This window comes from Leptodactylus fuscus, chromosome 5, assembly GCF_031893055.1.
Source record: "Leptodactylus fuscus isolate aLepFus1 chromosome 5, aLepFus1.hap2, whole genome shotgun sequence".
Lineage (NCBI taxonomy): Eukaryota > Metazoa > Chordata > Amphibia > Anura > Leptodactylidae > Leptodactylus > Leptodactylus fuscus.
In genome coordinates this window covers 16429442-16449635 of record NC_134269.1, presented here as the reverse complement: position 1 = coordinate 16449635, position 20194 = coordinate 16429442, and the positions used below count along the sequence as shown (strand labels likewise).

At 44.7% G+C, this 20194-nt stretch overlaps 1 protein-coding gene across 1 annotated transcript in view; it reads left to right on the top strand.

Annotated features, from left to right (window-relative positions):
- Positions 1 to 301: 301 nt before the first annotated feature.
- LOC142204431 (venom factor-like) overlaps positions 302 to 20194 on the top strand; it is a 105840-nt gene continuing 85947 nt past the window's right edge. Inside the window, 9 exon segments of the mRNA XM_075275743.1 lie at positions 302 to 381; positions 5353 to 5539; positions 8099 to 8261; positions 12762 to 12832; positions 13715 to 13809; positions 14057 to 14139; positions 14550 to 14637; positions 14748 to 14850; positions 17371 to 17491. Of these exon segments, the coding sequence (XP_075131844.1) occupies positions 302 to 381; positions 5353 to 5539; positions 8099 to 8261; positions 12762 to 12832; positions 13715 to 13809; positions 14057 to 14139; positions 14550 to 14637; positions 14748 to 14850; positions 17371 to 17491 (991 nt within the window).

The window sequence follows — 20194 nt, the reverse complement described above, 5'->3', positions numbered from 1 at the left end:
GAATAAGGTTGGAACGATGCTTTTCAACCTGTAACCTAGACTGGTGATATATTGTACCTTTTTTTTATTCTTTCACTTTCTATTGGACATTTCACTGGAGCTTTATCATCCCTTTACTGAATTGATTTCGAAATAGTCCTATGTGTACTTACCAAGCAGACAACAGGTTGTATACCTCAGCACTTACATCTTTCTGTTACTGATTAAAGAGTGTATTTGGTCAGGGTGAAAGAGCTCAGACTAAAATCCTTTATAACCTCCATATGTCCCAGAAGGCACATACCCTACCCCAGACTGAATCATGAAGTTTGGAGCTCTGTGTCTTATTCTGCTACATGAACTCATTGGGTCCTATGCACAACCACACCACACACCACCACCGTGAGTATAACCTGATGCTATGTTTTAAAGCAGTGATTCTAAACATGTAGTATGCATACCCCTATGGGTACACACAGCTTTCCCCAGGGGTACACCCCGCAGTTAGAACCCCCTCATACTCACCTCCCATGGGATCCACTGTGAGCCTTCTCCATCTCTGGATTTCTGGTATGCATACCCCTGGTGGGACAAGCAGCTATCCCCTGGGGTACACCCTGCAGTGAGAATCCCCCATACTTGACTCCCATGGGCTCCGCTACAAGCCCTTTTCAACTTTGGACCTCTTCTGGCTCATGAGAGATTGTGGAGGGCCACGATGGAATATTATACTGTGTGGAGAGTCATTATGGGACATTATACTATGTGGAGGGCCACTATTGGTCATTATACTGTGTAGGGGCTGCTATGGGACAAAATACTGTATGGGGGCCAATCTGGAACCTTATACTGTGCGGAGGCTCCACTATGGAACACTATACAGCATGGGGGTCACAATGGGACATTATACTGTATGGAACAACGCTATTGGACATCATATTGCATTGAGGGCTAATATGGGACATGATACTTCATGGAGGGCTGTTTTAGGATGTTATACTATCACAGAGACCTTTTCTATGAATCGGTGGTGAAGACTGCCCTTTTGGTACAGCCTGGGACCCAAGATACCCTGAATCTGCCCCAGGGCTAAGTAATGAATGAAGCTTAGCACTCTCTCCTTGTACAGATACATCCATTCTTTGATTTATGTGTTCTACCATCCTCCGATGTTCAGTCCCTATTCCCTGTCCGTCCAAAATCTTCTTCAGTCCACAGGTCACATGAGAACTTGACACCATTACGCTCTTACAGAGATGACCATTTTTCTCAATTCATGCAGGCCAAACCAATCAAATTTTGGGGTCACCAATTTGTGGAGGTCCCCAAGTCTCAGGAACTTCCTTACAGGACACCTTGACAGGGCTGACTGGAGATTTCAGAAGTGAATGAACATATATTATAAGCAGTTTGCACTGAATACACTTGGGGGAATTTCTTAATGTGGTGCTCAATTGGCACAAGGTAATGAGCTCTATTTACTTGGGGGATTGCTAAGTAAGGCCGCAGGCCCACTAACCCTACAAATACTGCTATCATTATGCTCGGAGGTCTTTTCAGATAATGATCGGAGGGATAGGAGAAGTGAGGGAACATAAACACTGTTACTTACCTCTCCTACACTCCGGAAGGCTTCCAATAACTTGGTGAAGTCCCAGACGTTACATGGGCTGGACTTCCGACTTTATGAGTCATGACGTAGGACCGGTGCAAGTGATGTCAGTTCAATCATTGAAGATGGCCGACATCAGTGGGGTCTTTTTTATGTTTGTATCCTCCCTTGGGTCTCCAACCATTACAATCTGGGGTCTGAAAAGACCCCAGAGTATAATAATTGTACATGGGTGGTCCTCATAATACTGTGTGCAGGGGCCACTATGGGGCATAATACTGTGTGCAGGGGCTACTACGGGACATAATACCATGTGCAGGGGCCACTATGGGGCATAATACTGTGTGCAGGGGCCACTATGGGACATAATACTGTGTGCAGGGGCCACTATGGGGCATAATACTGTGTGAGGGGCCACTATGGGACATAATACTGTGTGCAGGGACCACTATGTGACATAATACTGTGTACAGGGGCCACTATGGAGTATAATACTGTGTGCAGGGGCCACTATGGGACATAATACTGTGTGCAGGGGCCACTATGTGACATAATACTGTGTGCAGGGGCCACTATGGGGTATAATACTGTGTGCAGGGGCCACTATGGGGCATAATACTGTGTGCAGGGGCCACTATGGGGTATAATACTGTGTACAGGGGCCACTATGTGACATAATACTGTGTGCAGGGGCCACTATGGGACATAATACTGTGTGCAGCAGCCACTATGGGGCATAATACTGTGTGCAGGGGCCACTATGGGGCATAATACTGTGTGCAGGGGCCACTATGGGGGATAATACTGTGTACAGGGGCCACTATGTGACATAATACTGTGTGCAGCAGCCACTATGGGGCATAATACTGTGTGCAGGGGCCACTATGGGGGATAATACTGTGTGCAGGGACCACTATAGGGACATTATACTGTGTGCAGGGGCCACTATGGGGGATAATACTGTGTACAGGGGCCACTATGTGACATAATACTGTGTGCAGGGGCCACTATGGGACATAATACTGTGTGCAGGGGCCACTATGGGGGATAATACTGTGTGCAGGGGCCACTATGGGGACATTATACTGTGTGCAGGGGCCACTATGGGGCATAATACTGTGTGAATGGGCCACAATGGGACATAATACTGTGTGAATGGGCCACAATGGGACATAATACTGTGTGCAGGGGCCACTATGGAGCATAATACTGTGTGTAGGGGCCACTATGGGGCATAATACGGTGTGCAGGGGCCACTATGGGGCAAAATACTGTGTACAGGGGCCACTATGGGGCATAATACTATTTACAGGGGCCACTATGGGGCAAAATACTGTGTACAGGGGCCACTATGGGGCATAATACTGTGTGCAGGGGCCACTATGGGACATAATACTGTGTGCAGGGGCCACTATGGGGGATAATACTGTGTGCAGGGGCCACTATGGGACATAATACTGTGTACAGGGGCCACTATGGGGCATAATACTGCGTGCAGGGGAAACTATGGAGCATAATACTATGTGCAGGGGCCACTATGGGGCATAATACTATGTGCATGAATGCGGTTTGTGCACACATACAAGGGTGTTTCACTCGGTCAGGGTCAAGGGGGTGGGGGCGTGGGTCAGTCAAGGGGGCATGTCAAAGATTCGCCTTAGGGTCCAGCCATTCCTAGTTATGCCACTGGTTTGTAGTTAGTTGTAATGTTTGTGGTAGTTAGACCAAAACAGGCTTCCCCATAAGCTAGAGCCCCCACTAGGGTTGAGCAATCGGGATCGGAAAAGATCGGATTCCGATCGGCGATCGAGTAAATTTCACGATCGCAATTGGAATTCCGATCCCGATCTTTTCGGGTTGGATCAAGATCAGGGCTTATTTCCCACAATGCTTAGCTACTGGTCAATCATTGTGGGAGAAGCTTAGCACCCATAGGAATGAATGGACGCGGCCGGCCGCTTAACCCCCTGCGTGCCAGCTGTGTCAATTCATTCCTATGGATTTACTGCAGCCTGCCACTCTTCTGCTTCGTCCCTGTTTTACCGTATACTCAGCTGAATATACGGTAAAACAGGGACGAAGCAGAAGAGTGGCAGGCTGTGGTAAATCACTGTGTGCTGCGCTGCTGTGAGGACGACGAGGCAAGTTCACGAGCAGATAGATACTACTGTACATTGGCTTGTTTATCTACTAGACAAGTCAATGTACAGTAATATGTATCTACTCGTGAACTTTGATCAACTTACCTGCACAGAAGTGCTGCCACTGCCCTCTGCTGCACCGGTCCTCTGTCATTCATGTGGCTTCAGAGTGCCCTTGCACCCTGCCCCCCGCCTCCCTTGACTAGTAGTATAGAGAAGGCAGGGCTTAGGAGAGTGTGGGCGCTCTGAAGACATGTGAAGGACAGAGGACCGGACCAGAATAAGAAGAACTGGGGGCTGCAGCTGTGCAGATAAGCGGACACTGGTGGGGGGTGGGGTTAATCACTACACAGCGTGGGGTCCAAAAATTGAAAAATTTTTGGACTACATGCTGTGTAGTGAATAGGATTGTTTTTAAAATCCAATCTCCGATTATTTAAAAAATCCCATTGATTTGCATTGGGATCGGAATTGGGATCGGGTTCGAATGGAAAATGATCGGAAATTGGATTTTAAAAACGATCCTGAAATTTCAAGATCGGCTCAACCCTAGCCCCCACAGTTCACAGAAGAAACCTGCATTGTTTTAGAGAACATCACCACTGTTTACCAATGAGAAATCCCTGTATCCATAACCAAAATGAGTCCTGCATTTCCCAAGTAGTGTATGAAACAAAGGACCAAGTTCAGAGATGCCCGTCATGGTAAATGGATGGCCATCCATTTTTTGGTTGACTGTTGGACACACTTCTGTGTCCAACAAAAAATGGGTAGAAAAGGCCTCCTGTTTACATAGGTTTTTTTTTTTTTTAACAGTTTTAGCATTTTTTTTGCCTCCACTAAATGGAACACTGAGTAGGGTTGAGCCAATCTTGAGATTTCAGGATTGTTTTTTAAATCTGATTTCCGATCATTTTCCATCCAAACCCGATCCCAATTTCGATCCTAATGCAAGTCAATGGGATTATTTAACGATCAAAAATCGGATTTTAAAAACGATCCTATTCAGTACACAGCATGGAGTCCAAAAATTGAAGGCTTCAATTTTTGGACTCCATGCTGTGTAGTGATTAAAAAATCCACTGGCTACTTAGTCCCCCTGCTGTCCAGTTACCTGCACAGAACCGCTGCCGCCTCCCCTCCCAGTGTGTAGGCCGCTTCCTGGAGCTCCAGGACATTCTCTGAGGTGTGAAAAAACTCTATAGGGAATATGCAAGCATTTCTGCAGGTCCTTTTCTTTAACTTGGAGCCTGAGTTTCTGCAACGTGGAGCCTTAGGGTCCATTCACACGGAGGAAAATGGTGAGGAATTTGGTGTGGAATTTCATTGCTGAAAAAAAAGCCCCCATTGGCTTCAATGGGTTCCTTTCTCTGCTAGCGGATAAAGGAACCCCTTGAAGTCAATGGGAGGCTTTATTTTCAGCGCTGGAATTCCACACCAAATTCCTCACCATTTTCCTCCGTGTGAATAGACCCTCAGCCTTGGACTGTTTCTGTCCTTCCTGCAAATCCATTTTTCGTTTCAGATAACCCAATTTTCTCTCTTTTATGGGACAGGGTATAGAACTGAGGATATTCTGTGGCAGGTGTCAACCATTGATCTTTATGTTTCTTCTACCAGATGCAGCCTGATAACCCCCAACGTGTTGCGTGCAGACAGCGAGGAGACCATTATCGTAGATGGACACGGATCTGGGTTTGATGCCGACCTCACGATTGAAGACTTTCCCCGAAGACAGTTCCCTTTAGTTAACACTAGAATTTCTGTGACCTTTAATAATAAACACTTAGGACATGTTAAGCTGACGGTAAGATTTCGCCGCAACGCAGGTTGTCGGTGTTGGCTTTAAGACTTCGTCATTATTTATTTATGGTTTTTTTTTGCAAATTCAAAAAACCATTCTTATTCCTATAAGATCCTGACTTTTAACAGTTTCTAATGCTAGGTTCACTCCTGCCTTTTTGTTTCCATTGGTGGGATCTTCTTGGGCACTCCACCAATGGAAACTTAATCAGCTCAAAAAAAAAACGGTTAGCCGCGAACCCCATAGTCTAAACTTGGGTCCGCCGAGTTTCTGCCCGAAAAGGGTAGAAAAATGCAGAGAAATGCGCTGGTTGATGGACTTCTCTCTGCATTTTTAAAGCAGAATGGAGCACGGAATCCGCCAGTGGAGAACGAGCACAAGGGGAAACCAAGCCTTATTCAGGATTTTGAAGCGGAATCCGCATCAAAATCCTGTCCAAACAAAACCCGTCTCCCATTGAAATCAATGTTAGCCGGTCATTTCTTTTTTCCGTGAACGGTTCTTCAGGCAGATTCCACGGCCGGTTCAGCCTCAGACATCCGCCTGAAGACACTCCCTCCCGACTAGGCCCATTCGTTTGGGTCTAATCTGGAGCAGAGTGCCGACGCCGGCTCAATGCTACGGTTTATTTGGTCCGGAATCTGAGGCGGCCTCCGCGTCAAATTCTGGACCGAAAAACTCCATCTGAACTCAGCCTTACTCTACGGTTCAGTATAATTACAAGATACTTAACATGTTTTTTTTTTTATTATTTGCTTACATAATAATTAGAGATGAGCGAAGACTAAAATGTCCAAGGTTCGAAATCCGATTCGAACAGCCGCACACTGTACGACTGTTCGAACGGATTTCGAACCCCATTATAGTCTATGGGGGGATATGCTCTTTCAGGGGTACGCAAAATTCGATAAAATTATATTTACCAAGTCCACGAGTGACGGTCGGGCTGGATTCTCCTTGAAGTCATCTCCCGGCGCAGCGTCCCCGCGGTGTCTTCCGGATGGAATTCACTCTGCCTAGGCATCGGGGCCTAGGCAGAGCCAACTGCGCATGTGCGGTCGGCTCTGCCCAGCCTGACGCCTGAGCAGAGCATGACTACGCATGCGAGGGCATGCCCACGCATGCGCAGTCGGCTCTGCCTAGGTCGGATGCCTAGGCAGAGTGAATTCCAGCCGGAAGATGCCATTATAGTTTATGGGGGGAAATGCTCGTTTCAGGGGTACGCAAAATTCGATAAAATTATACTTACCAAGTCCACGAGTGACGGTCGGGCTGGATTCTCCTTGAAGTCTTTTTTCCCGGAGCAGCGTAACTGCGTCTTCTTCCGGCTGGAATTCACTCTGCCTAGGCAACGGGGCCTAGGCAGAGCCGACTGCGCATGCGCGGTTGGCTCTGCCCGGCCCGACGCCTGAGCAGAGCCGACCGCACATGCGAGGGCATGCCCGCGCATGCGAGGGCATGCCCGCGCATGCGAGGGCATGCCCGCGCATGCGCAGTCGGCTCTGCCTAGGCCGGATGCCTAGGCAGAGTGAATTCCAGCCGGAAGAAGACGCCGTGGGGACGCTGCACGGAGAAGACTTCTAAAGGTAAGAGAAGAACCAGCGTTGATGGACAGAATGTATAGCATTCTGCCAATCAACGCTGGTTCTGCATCGAACCTTAAACTTCGAACAGCTAGTAGTGTTCAATCGAGTACGAGTATTTCGAATACCGTAGTATTCGATCGAACACCTACTCGATCGAACACTACTCGCTCATGTCTAATAATAATGAATATGGACAGGTTTCTAAAAGGATTTTGTATTTTTGTAATTTTATTTTTGAATGTTTTTAACATTTTGAATTTTGTAATTTTTTTTTTTTTTTGTATTTCCATTACCGGACTACTTTACAGCATCGTCTAATCCCTGCTAGAATAAACTGCAGGGACACGGTACTATAAAAAAAAAATTTCCTTAGTTGCTGTAGTTGCTATTGACCGCAGAATTTCCAATGGCTGATGAAGAAGACAGTTCTCAGTTGTAAGTTACAGCTAGGACCACTGAGGCCAATCAGTGAAGGGCCTGAATGTCACTGCCTGTGACATCACAGGTCTTCTTCTTGAGGCCTCTGATTGTCCTCTGCGATCATGTGACCGCTGAGGCCCAACACCGGAATAGACCCACCAAAGCAGATAGACTGGGAGGTACGGGAAGGAGAAGTATAAATTTTTTAAAAAAAATTTCAATACCCCCATCTGATTTAAATGTTAAAAGGGTTGAACATCTTTGTTTGGAAAATCCCTTTAAGTCTCTCAAACTGATGTCCTATAATCACTGTTTTCTCAATTTCTTAGACACGCACACAATGGTCAAATTGGGCCAGAACGTATCGATGGGAATGGACACAGAATCAGTCCGTGACCATTCTCTGCGACAGCTAATGTCCGTTGCTGTCATCCTATGACGGAAGACAACAACGGACTTTAGTAACAATAGTGTGAACTCCCCCTCAGACATATGAAATTGTTCTCCATTTTCATCTTCTCAGCTGGGTCCATGGTGTTATTTTTGTTTCCTTCAGATTCCATCAACTAATTTAGAAAAAGACCCCAATAAGAAGCAGTATGTCTACGTCACCGTAAGGTCTCCATTTTGCTCTCTGGAGAAAGTTGTCCTGGTGACCTTTCAAGGTGGATACATATTCATACAGACCGACAAACCCATCTACACCCCAGGATCTAAAGGTATGGTATAATGACATAACTGGGGTAACCTTAATAGAAGCCCACCAAAAAATTGGATTCCATATTGTCCACATTTATGGATCTTGAAAGCTGCAAAATTGGTCACACTTGGTCAACAAATTAGAAGATTGACATAGTCTCGGAGCCTTGAAAGAGTATGGAGAATACCTCCAAGCAGGAGGTATTGGGTACAGACAGTGGCGTAACTACCGCCATAGCAGCAGAGGCGGCTGCCAGAGGGCACATTAGGGGCCCGGTGACAGGCGCTACCGCTGCTATCATTATACTCGGGGGGTCTTTTCGGACCCCCGAGTATAATGATCAGCGGACCGGTAGAGGTAAGAAACATAAAAAAACACTTACTTACCTCTCCACGATCCTGCCAGGCCTCCTTCCTACTTGTCTGATGTCTCTGACGTCACATGAACCCGGCCTGCTTCGTGGGTCATGTGATGTCCGACATCATAGAAGAAGGACGGCAGCGGAGAAGACAGTGTAGGAGTCGGGGACAGGTAAGAAACAGTAGTTTTTTTAATGTTTTTATTCCCCCGGGTCGGGGGGGGGGGCATGTCAAAAGTTCACCACGGGGCCCCGCAATTCCTAGTTACGCCACTGGGTACAGAGATAGCAATCGAATCTTGGCCCTAAAAAAATTAGGGGGCCAAAGGACTCTCTACGACCTCCAAAGACACCAGTATTATAGATAGCACATAACAACCATTTTCTAAGCAGATTGGGTTTCCGTTTTCCGAAGAACAAAAACCCAAGCGCAGGTGTGACCCTAGATTTAGACAACGGAGATATGTGCCAGGAATATTTCTTTAAGCCATAAATTCCAACTCAGAAATAAAAGCAAAATTTTTGGTAGGGTTTTTTTTTTTTTTCAATTTTAACATGATCTTTAGGCGATTTAATTAAAATCAAAAACAATTTGAAAACAATTAATTGGGGACTGAACAAAAGCCAACAAACCAGCAGGACAGTGAGATATCAGAATTAAGGAATTTGGCGCTGATTCTGGCGCGGAATCCGCATCAGTACTGAAAAAAAAGCTTCCCATTGACTTCATTGGGTTCCGTTTTCCAAGCGGAACCCACTCAAATCAATGGGAGGCTTTCTTTTCCCCATTGAAGTGAACGGGAGGCTTATTTTTCAGCGCTGATTCTGACGCAAGTTTCGCGTCAGAATCCGTGCCAAATTCCTCCGTGTGAATGGACCCTTAAGGTTCAAATTTATTTCAATAAAAATTTGAAAAAAAAATTCACTAGACTGAAGTATAATGACTAGAGATGAGCGAACACTAAAATGTCCGAGGTTCGAAATCCGATTCGAACAGCTGCACACTGTTCGGCTGTTCGAACGGATTTTGAACCCCATTATAGTCTATGGGGGGAAATGCTCGTTTCAGGGGTACGCAAAATTCGATAAAATTATACTTACCAAGTCCATGAGTGAGGGTCGGGCTGGATTCTCCTTGAAGTCTTCTCCGTGCAGCGTCCCCGCGTCTTCTTCCGGCTGGAATTCACTCTGCCTAGGCATCGGGGCCTAGGCAGACTCGACTGCACATGCACGGACATGCGCGGACATGCGCAGTCGGCTCTGCCCGGCCCGACACCTGAGCAGAGCCGACTGCACATGCAAGGGCATGCCCGCGCATGCGCAGTCGGCTCTGCCTGGGCCGGATGCCTAGGCAGAGTGAATTTCAGCCGGAAGACGCTGCACGGAGAAGACTTCTAAAGGTAGGAGAAGAACCAGCGTTGATTGGCAGAATGTATAGCATTCTGCCAATCAACGCTGGTTCTGCATCGAACCTTAAACTTCGAACAGCTAGTAGTGTTCGAAAGAGTACGAGTATTTCGAATACTGTAGTATTTGATCGAACACCTATTCGATCAGACACTACTCACTCATCTCTAATAATGACGATAACCCATAGCACTAGGCTTATCATTCCATCGGGACATGTTACACCTGCAAAAATTAAGGAAAGCAGACACCGAAGGCAAATATACATAATAAATTGTCAGACCGTATATAACTAGATCAGAGCCGAGGGTGCGCTTGAACCCTTGTGCAGCCTCAGCTCTGCTACATCAGAGCCGAGGGTGCGCTTGAACCCTTGTGCACACTCTGCTTCATCAAGCTAATAGAATGCATTGGCCAGCGCTGATTGGCCAATGCATTCTATTAGCCCGATGAAGTAGAGCTGAATGTGTGTGCTAAGCACACACATTCAGCACTGCTTCATCACGCCAATACAATACATTGGCCAGCGCTGATTGGCCAGAGTACGGAATTCGGCCAATCAGCGCTGGCTCTGCTGGAGGAGGCGGAGTCTAAGATCGCTCCACACCAGTCTCCATTCAGGTCCGACCTTAGACTCCGCCTCCTCCAGCAGAGCCAGCGCTGATTGGCCGAATTCCGTACTCTGGCCAATCAGCACTGGCTAATGCATTGTATTGGCGTGATGAAGCAGTGCTGAATGTGTGTGCTTAGCACACACATTCAGCTCTACTTCATCGGGCTAATAGAATGCATTGGCCAATCAGCGCTGGCCAATGCATTCTATTAGCGTGAACTGAGTTTGCACAGGGGTTCTAGTGCACCCTCGGCTCTGCTACATCAGATTGCTACATCTGATGTAGCAGTGCCGAGTGTGCATCAGATGTGTAGTTGAGCAAAACTGACTCAGCACTGCTAAGTCTGCATTCGCATAGGAATGCATTGGCCAGCCTTCGGCCAATCAGCGCTGGCTCTGCCGGAGGAGGCGGAGTCTAAGGTCGGACCTGAATGGAGACTGGTGTGGAGCTATCTTAGACTCCGCCTCCTCCAGCAGAGCCAGCGCTGATTGGCCGAATTCCGTACTCTGGCCAATCAGCACTGGCTAATGCATTGTATTGGCGTGATGAAGCAGTGCTGAATGTGGGTGCTTAGCACACACATTCAGCTCTACTTCATCGGGCTAATAGAATGCATTGGCCAGCGCTGATTGGCCAGAGTACGGAATTCGGCCAATCAGCGCTGGCTCTGCTGGAGGAGGCGGAGTCTAAGGTCGGACCTGAATGGAGACTGGTGTGGAGCGATCTTAGACTCCGCCTCCTCCAGCAGAGCCAGCGCTGATTGGTCGAGTTCCGTACTCTGGCCAATCAGCGCTGGCCAATGCATTCTATTAGCCCGATGAAGTAGAGCTGAATGTGTGTGCTTAGCACACACATTCAGCTCTACTTCATCAGGCTAATAGAATACATTGGCCAATCAGCGCTGGCCAATGCATTCTATTAGCTTGATGAAGCAGAGTGTGCACAAGGGTTCAAGCGCACCCTCGGCTCTGATGTAGCAGAGCTGAGGGTGCACAAGGGTTCAAGTGCACCCTCGGCTCTCCTACATCAGAGCCGAGGGTGCGCTTGAACCCTTGTGCAGCCTCAGCTCTGCTACATCAGAGCCGAGGGTGCGCTTGAACCCTTGTGCACACTCTGCTTCATCAAGCTAATAGAATGCATTGGCCAGCGCTGATTGGCCAGAGTACGGAATTCGGCCAATCAGCGCTGGCTCTGCTGGAGGAGGCGGAGTCTAAGATCGCTCCACACCAGTCTCCATTCAGGTCCGACCTTAGACTCCGCCTCCTCCAGCAGAGCCAGCGCTGATTGGCCGAATTCCGTACTCTGGCCAATCAGCACTGGCTAATGCATTGTATTGGCGTGATGAAGCAGTGCTGAATGTGTGTGCTTAGCACACACATTCAGCTCTACTTCATCGGGCTAATAGAATGCATTGGCCAATCAGCGCTGGCCAATGCATTCTATTAGCGTGAACTGAGTTTGCACAGGGGTTCTAGTGCACCCTCGGCTCTGCTACATCAGATTGCTACATCTGATGTAGCAGTGCCGAGTGTGCATCAGATGTGTAGTTGAGCAAAACTGACTCAGCACTGCTAAGTCTGCATTCGCATAGGAATGCATTGGCCAGCCTTCGGCCAATCAGCGCTGGCTCTGCCGGAGGAGGCGGAGTCTAAGGTCGGACCTGAATGGAGACTGGTGTGGAGCTATCTTAGACTCCGCCTCCTCCAGCAGAGCCAGCGCTGATTGGTCGAGTTCCGTACTCTGGCCAATCAGCACTGGCCAATGCATTTCTATGGGGAAAAGTTAGCTTGCGAAAATCGCAAACTGACAGGGATTTCCATGAAATAAAGTGACTTTTATGCCCCCAGACATGCTTCCCCTGCTGTCCCAGTGTCATTCCAGGGTGTTGGTATCATTTCCTGGGGTGTCATAGTGGACTTGGTGACCCTCCAGACACGGATTTGGGTTTCCCCCTTAACGAGTTTATGTTCCCCATAGACTATAATGGGGTTCGAAACCCATTCGAACACTCGAACAGTGAGCGGCTGTTCGAATCGAATTTCGAACCTCGAACATTTTAGTGTTCGCTCATCTCTATATATAACTAGATTTATATACACATTGTTCATAGATACATTTTTTTTATTTTTTTTTTATGAAGTTTTATACAGGACTTTTGCCATGACCCCAAATCTAAAAGCGGTGAGCAAGACGATGATCATTGAATTCCTGGTAAGACTCTATTCCTTTCCAATATGTTAGATACATGGTTTCCTGAGTAATAATAGTTGTTGGCACTCCCATAAAGTATCAAAATAACTATAACCCCTTTCCATCTCAGCTATTTTTAAATTTTTTCATTTTCCTTTTTTTTCCTGTTCCCAGATGCATTACGGTGATTTCTAATGACTAGAGATGAGCGAACACTAAAATGTCTGAGGTTCGAAATCCGATTCGAACAGCCGCACACTGTTTGACTGTTCGAATGGATTTCGAACCCCATTATAGTCTATGGGGGAAGTGCTCGTTTCAGGGGTAGGCAAAATTCGATAAAATTATACTTACCAAGTCCACGAGTGAGGGTCGGGCTGGATTCTCCTTGAAGTCTTCTCCCGGCGCAACGCCCCCGCGGCGTCTTCCGGCTGGAATTCACTCTGCCTAGGCATTGGGGCCTAGGCAGAGCCAACTGCGCATGCGCGGTCGTCTCTGCCCAGCCCGACGCCTGAGCAGAGCCGACTGTGCATGCGAGGGCATGCCCGCACATGCGCAGTCGGCTCTGCCTAGGCCGGATGCCTAGGCAGATTGAATTCCAGCCTGAAGACGCCGCGGGGACGCTGCACGGAGAAGACTTCTAAAGGTAAGAGAAGAACCAGCGTTGATTGGCAGAATGTATAGCATGGACGCTGGTTCTGCATCGAACCTTAAACTTCGAACAGCTAGTAGTGTTCGATCGAGTACCGTAGTATTCGATCGAACACCTACTCGCTCATCTCTACTAATGACACATTAATAGTAAGACAAAGATATCTCGCACAGTGGACCACCATGTCATACCACCATGTTAGACCACCAAGCTGGGCCATACGTGATCAGGATTTTCCCTTTTCTTCACAGACTCCAGAAAATGTCATTGTGAAAAGAGACCAACTTAGAGAAGATGGCAGGACTGGAATTATTTCCAAGTCTTATACATTGCCCGAACCTGTGACGTAAGAAACAAAATATGGACGTAGGTGGTGGTTGTATAGCCTTAGGCCGGGGCCCCATGGGATGGAAACACCACAACATTTTAGAGTCAGGGAAAAGTGGATGGGATTCTAGAAAATTGCCACCATGTTTTTTACCGCAGCGCTTTTTTGCTGAGTGACGCCCCCGTGAGGCCTTAGCCTCAAAGAGAATGAAGATGCGAATATTAGTAGTAATTACCGATCACTAGTTTTTCCTTCTACTTCACAGTTTAGGACTATGGACCATCTCAGCAAAGTTTGAGGACAACTTGATATAGAAATACACCACACAATTTGAAGTGAAGGAATACGGTAAGAACAGGACACAGACAAAGCAAGAGTCGTTGACGTAGCCATTGCCGAGTTATCAACATGGTCTCTGAGTTATCGTGTTTGTCTTTGCTTTGGAGTCGCCAGATTTGGGTCCAGAGGTCCCACCAATAAAATTCCTATACAAATAAATGTTCCTGGTGAACTTCGCGAATATTTGTGTAATGAAATTTGCAAGGTTCGCCCATCATGGAAGTCCAAGATGAAACTAAGAACTCAACTCCTAAAGCCTTAGAACATTAGTTTACTAAACCTGAACTATGGTGGTCTTTCATCGATGGGATGCTGAGCCTGGTTTGCCCTCAACAGCACACCATGTGGTTAAATGGGGTATTGCAAGATTGTCCATTAAAATTTCCCTAATTTGAATTTCCCTTTTACATTTATTTCAGTTCTACCAAGCTTTGAAATAAAAATAATTCCATCTAAGAAATTTTTTCACATTAACGATACAGAACTAAGTGTGAACATAGAGGCAACGTGAGTACAGGAATATTGAGTTGCAGAGATGTTCCTATGTATCAGTGGTATCTGCAGAGGCAATATTAATGTGACTGGTGATAAAACATTGTTATATTCTATCTCATCAGTTATCTCTATGGTGAACCTGTATACGGCAAGGCCTTTGTGCTTTTCGGAGTCAAGAGCGACAATGAGAAGAAAAGTCTACCAGATACCTTGAGAAGAATAGAGGTAAGGATAAGTTTTCCTCAAGGTTCATCGTCTTCTTATTTCTCTTGGGAAATACACTTATTACATCCTCGAAATGAGTCATCAGAATCCAATGGAAAAATTAGGAGACCTAGGACTTGGGTTGTCTGAGGTTGTAAGAGGTTGCTGTTTGTTCCCCAGAAACTGAGGACTTCTTGTCCATGGACTGTGTCTTGTACTGCAGACTTGACTCAGGGAGGTTGAGCTTGGAAACCAGACCCAAGACAAGACAAAAAGCAAACTATGGTTTAAACTCAAATAATAAGTTAAAGGGATGTTCCTTTGCAGACACTTATTCATACCTCCCAACTGTCCCGATTTCCGCGGGACACACACGATTTCGGTGTCCTGTCCCGCGGTCCCGGGCGGTGGGAGGTATGTACTGATTTCAACTCATCAGCATCCTACAGACGCCAATGAGCTGAATACATTGGCCAGGGGTCCTCAAACTGCGGCCCGCGGGCCACATGCGGCCCGCCAAGCACTTCTGTCCGGCCCGCCGACAACGCCGGCAGGCGTGCATTTATAATGAAGCTCCTAGGGAGATCGGGCCAGGCCATGGAGTGCACTTCACTTTACCTATTGGAGGGCACCCCTCCTGATGTCTGTGCGACCTGCGCTGCTTCTGGTGTCTGCCTGTGTCCTCCTGCCACATCGCTTGTATGCGATGTAAGGAGGATACGGGAGGCACCACTCCCGATGTTTGTGCGAACTGTTCTGTCTCAGATGTCCGCCTGTGATACTGGAGTAGATGAGGGGGGGGGGGGGGGAGAATGGCATGACACTGGGGCAGATGAAGGGGGGAGAATGGCATGACACTGGGGCAGATGAAGGGGGGAATAACAGCATGACACTGGGGCAGATGAAGGGTGAGAACAGCATGACACTGGAGCATATGAAGGGGGGAGAACGGCATGACACTGGGGCAAATGAAGGGGGGTGAACAGCATGACACTGGGGCAGAGACGGGGGGACATGAAACTGTGGGCAGATGAAGGGGGAAAGAAGGGCATGAAACTGGGCAGAGACAGGGGGACATGAAACTGGGGAGATATGAAACTGGGGACAGAGATGGAGGGGGGGACATAATTTATGGGTGACTGTAGGAGGATTATACTGTGTGGGAGCACATGAAAAATGAATGAGAATGGGCGGGGTCAACATAAAAGTGGGTGGGGCCAAATTTGCCACGGTGCGCTGCGCGAGCCACACATTTTGTCCCTTTTTCTACTTTTCAAAAGTTGGCAGGTATGACTTATTCCATATTCACAAGATGGAAGAGGAATTACAAATTGCTGGAGTTCTGACCACAGAGTCCTCCATTGATCAGGAGAACTAGGGGCCAAATGCCCCCCATGCTTCCTCCTTGTGACTGGAACACCATTGCTCTTGAATGACCAGTGCTCCATTCACTGTTATGGGGCTGCTGAGACTTTCAGCAGTCCTATAACAGTCAATAGAGTGTCGATCATGAAAGAACATAGGTGCTTAAAGATTGGGGCCATCCAGGCTCAGACTGGCCCACAGGGGAACAGATGAATCCCCTGGTAAACCCTTAACCCAGGGTATGCTCCCCCCCTTCACGAGCGGTGTACAGTGCTTTGAGAGATCAACCATCTTCCCTGGTTTTCAATCACCTTGCAAAATTTTTGCTGCAGCCTGAAAGCATAGTACAAGGCAAAAGTAAGAAAAATATCACTAAAAAAGTACATAATATACAAAAACATCACAGGAAAAAGGTCACACTAACCCAAATAAAACATGACTCTCTGTAGGATGTGCACAATGTAGATATAGCACCTACAATCCATGAATGGGGTGAATGCCCACAGATAAAACTTATACAAGATGCTGTCCCATGATAATGTGAGGTGCACAGCAGCAAAGCGCAGCCTATAGGTCACTCCCCACACTATTGGATAAGTTGGAATGCCCAGGACCTCCATACATCACCCTACAAAAATAACAGGGCCTCAATGCATCCTGCATTACTTAATATTTTGGCTAAAATACATAAGCTCATAAACTAACATCAAGGTTCCCCTTGCATTGCGAGTTCCTAACCAGAAATAAAAAAAAAATAATACTAAAAAAATAATATACATAATATACAAAAAAACATCACAGAAGAAAAGGCGGTTTCTATCATATATTGTAAAGTAAGAGTAAGACAGCCGGCTACTAACAGGGCCGCAAGAACAAACTGCCCAAGGTAAGGAGTAGGCAGCCGGCTACCATGTATGTTACAACATTTGCAGGAACCCCTAGGCCCACCAGTCCAACCCTGCACCATGGGTCCATTTAAAAAAATCAAAACTTCAGGCTCCTGTTGTCCCTGTCAAACACCAAACATCTACTGTAGTTACGTGGTAGTCAGATGAATATCCATCCATCCATTCCATCGGTAAAGCTGTCTTAGGCTTCCCAAGACCAAGTAACTCTTCATTGCTGCGAGTTATGCATGTGATGATTGTGTCCAATGCGGTTTATTTGTCTCTCTAGATCTTGGAGGGTAAAGGTCTTGCTACTTTGAAAAGAGAAGATTTGGTTAAGATATTTAAAGAAGAGAAACACATGTTGGAATGGAGCCTGTATGTGTCTGCTACCGTCATTACTGACTCAGGTAGGAGAACTCAAGGTCTTCCCATCACAAAGACTGTGTCTAGATCTGGCCAAAGTTATGGGTTATCGACAGGCTCTGATTCTTCCGTCCTGAAGGAGCTTCACTATGGGAGAGTTGTCTTTGCTTATCTCCGAAGCTCCTCTATAGAATGAGTAGATTACCAGGGTAGGAGTAACGGAGCCGCATTCTCAGGGTTTCAAGGTTTGGACTCTCAACAAACATAAAGTTTTACCTTATCCTATTCATATGAAATAGCTTCATAACTTGGTACACCTTTAAGACTGTCCTATTGACTTCTTTCTGCTCAGGCCAATGTTTCTTGACTTCTTTTTATCAGTTGTATTGCCCCTCTGTCTGATTTTTCTTCTGTATCTCATCTACTCAAAAAAAAAAACCAAAACCCAAAAAGCAAGGTCTAACCCACTGGAAAAGTCACATAACTACTCAAATTTTAGAGCACCTCCTAGTAATGGTCCCTGAGAAACAGACAGAAGATGGATGGCATCTATGCGCTGTCCATGTTTTTATGGTGGTATTATTATTATTATTATTATTATTATTATTATTATTATTATTATTATTTATTTATTTATTTATTTATTTATTTATTTATATAGCACCATTAATTCCATGGTGCTTTAAGATAAGAGATAATCCTTTAATATTTAAATTATTATATTAATTCCATGGTGCTGTACATTATTATATTAATTCCATGGTGCTTTACATTATTATATTAATTCCATGGTGCTGTACATTATTATATTAATTCCATGGTGCTGTACATTATTATATTAATCCCATGGTGCTCTGTACATTATTATATTAATTCCATGGTGCTGTACATTATTATATTAATTCCATGGTGCTGTACATTATTATATTAATCCCATGGTGCTCTGTACATTATTATATTAATTCCATGGTGCTGTACATTATTATATTAATTCTCTGGTGCTGTACATTATTACATTAATTCCATGGTGCTGTGCATTATTATATTAATCCCATGGTGCTGTACATTATTATATTAATTCCATGGTGCTGTACATTATTATATTAATTCCATGGTGCTGTACATTATTATATTAATTCCATGGTGCTGTACATTATTATATTAATTCCATGGTGCTTTACATTATTATATTAATTCCATGGTGCTGTACATTATTATGTTAATTCCATGGTGCTGCACATTATTATATTAATTCCATGGTGATGTACATTATTATATTAATTCCATGGTGCTGTACATTATTATATTAATTCCATGGTGCTGTGCATTATTATATTAATTCTCTGGTGCTGTACATTATTACATTAATTCCATGGTGCTGTACATTATTATATTAATCCCATGGTGCTGTACATTATTACATTAATTCCATGGTGCTGTACATTATTATATTAATCCCATGGTGCTCTGTTCATTATTATATTAATTCCATGGTGCTGTACATTATTATATTAATTCCATGGTGCTGTACATTATCATATTAATTCAATGGTGCTGTACATTATTATATTAATTCTCTGGTGCTGTACATTATTATATTAATTCCATGGTGCTGTACATTATTATATTAATTCCATGGTGCTGTACATTATTATATTAATTCCATTGTGCTGTACATTATTATATTAATTCCATGGTGCTCTGTACATTATTATATTAATTCCATGATGCTGTACATTATTATATTAATTCCATGGTGCTGTACATTAGTATATTAATTCCATGGTGCTGTACATTATTATATTAATTCTCTGGTGCTGTACATTATTACATTAATTCCATGGTGCTGTACATTATTATATTAATCCCATGGTGCTGTACATTATTACATTAATTCCATGGTGCTGTACATTATTATATTAATCCCATGGTACTCTGTACATTATTATATTAATTCCATGGTGCTGTACATTATTATATTAATTCCATGGTGCTGTACATTATTATATTAATCCCATGGTGCTGTACATTATTACATTAATTCCATGGTGCTGTACATTATTATATTAATCCCATGGTACTCTGTACATTATTATAATAATTCCATGGTGCTGTACATTATTATATTAATCCCATGGTGCTCTGTACATTATTATATTAATTCCATGGTGCTGTACATTATTATATTAATCCCATGGTGCTCTGTACATTATTATATTAATTCCATGGTGCTGTACATTATTATATTAATTCCATAGTGCTGTACATTATTATATTAATTCCATGGTGCTGTACATTACTATATAAATTCTCTGGTGCTGTACATTATTACATTAATTCCATGGTGCTGTACATTATTATATTACTTCCATGGTGCTCTGTACATTATTATATTAATTCCATGGTTCTGTACATTATCATATTAATTCCATGGTTCTGTACATTATTATATTACTTCCATGGTGCTGTACATTATTATATTAATTCTCTGGTGCTGTACATTATTATATTAATTCCATGGTGCTGTACATTATTATATTAATTCCATGGTGCTGTACATTATCATATTAATTCCATGGTGCTGTACATTATTATATTACTTCCATGGTGCTGTACATTATTATATTAATTCTCTGGTGCTGTACATTATTATATTAATTCCATGGTGCTGTACATTATTATATTAATTCCATGGTGCTGTACATTATTATATTAATCCCATGGTGCTCTGTACATTATTATATTAA